The 311-nt window shown below is 78.5% G+C and overlaps 1 protein-coding gene across 1 annotated transcript in view; it reads right to left on the bottom strand.

Annotated features, from left to right (window-relative positions):
* GPR150 (G protein-coupled receptor 150) overlaps positions 1 to 311 on the bottom strand; it is a 1,641-nt gene that overhangs the window by 518 nt on the left and 812 nt on the right. The window contains exon 2 of the mRNA XM_006169873.1: positions 16 to 311. Coding sequence (XP_006169935.1) covers positions 16 to 311 — 296 coding nt within the window. The remainder of the gene's footprint in view (positions 1 to 15) is intronic.

The following is a 311-nucleotide window of genomic DNA, read 5'->3' as shown; positions in this document are numbered from 1 at the left end:
TGCCCCCCCCCGCGCCGCGCAGCGCCCCCGCCAGGGCCTCTCCCTCCCAGTCTCCCGCGGGTCGGGCGGACCACGCGGCCGCCAGCCGGGCTGCGAAGTAGGGCAGCTCGCAGCCCACGAACAGCAGCGCCAGCACCAGGCTCATCTTGAGGCTCTGCAGCTTGGCGCGGGGCAGCGCGCTGGGCGCGGCGGCGCGGCACCCGCTCCCCGGCCAGGGCGTCGCAGCCCCCAGGGCCTGGGGCCGGCGCTGCCACCAGACACAGAGCAGGCGACTGCAAGCGACGCCCATGACCGCGACGGGCGCCGCGGAG

This window comes from Tupaia chinensis, unplaced genomic scaffold (assembly GCF_000334495.1).
Source record: "Tupaia chinensis unplaced genomic scaffold, TupChi_1.0 Scaffold147554_1, whole genome shotgun sequence".
NCBI classification, from domain to species: Eukaryota; Metazoa; Chordata; class Mammalia; order Scandentia; family Tupaiidae; genus Tupaia; species Tupaia belangeri.
This window is presented reverse-complemented; position numbering and strand designations above follow the sequence as displayed.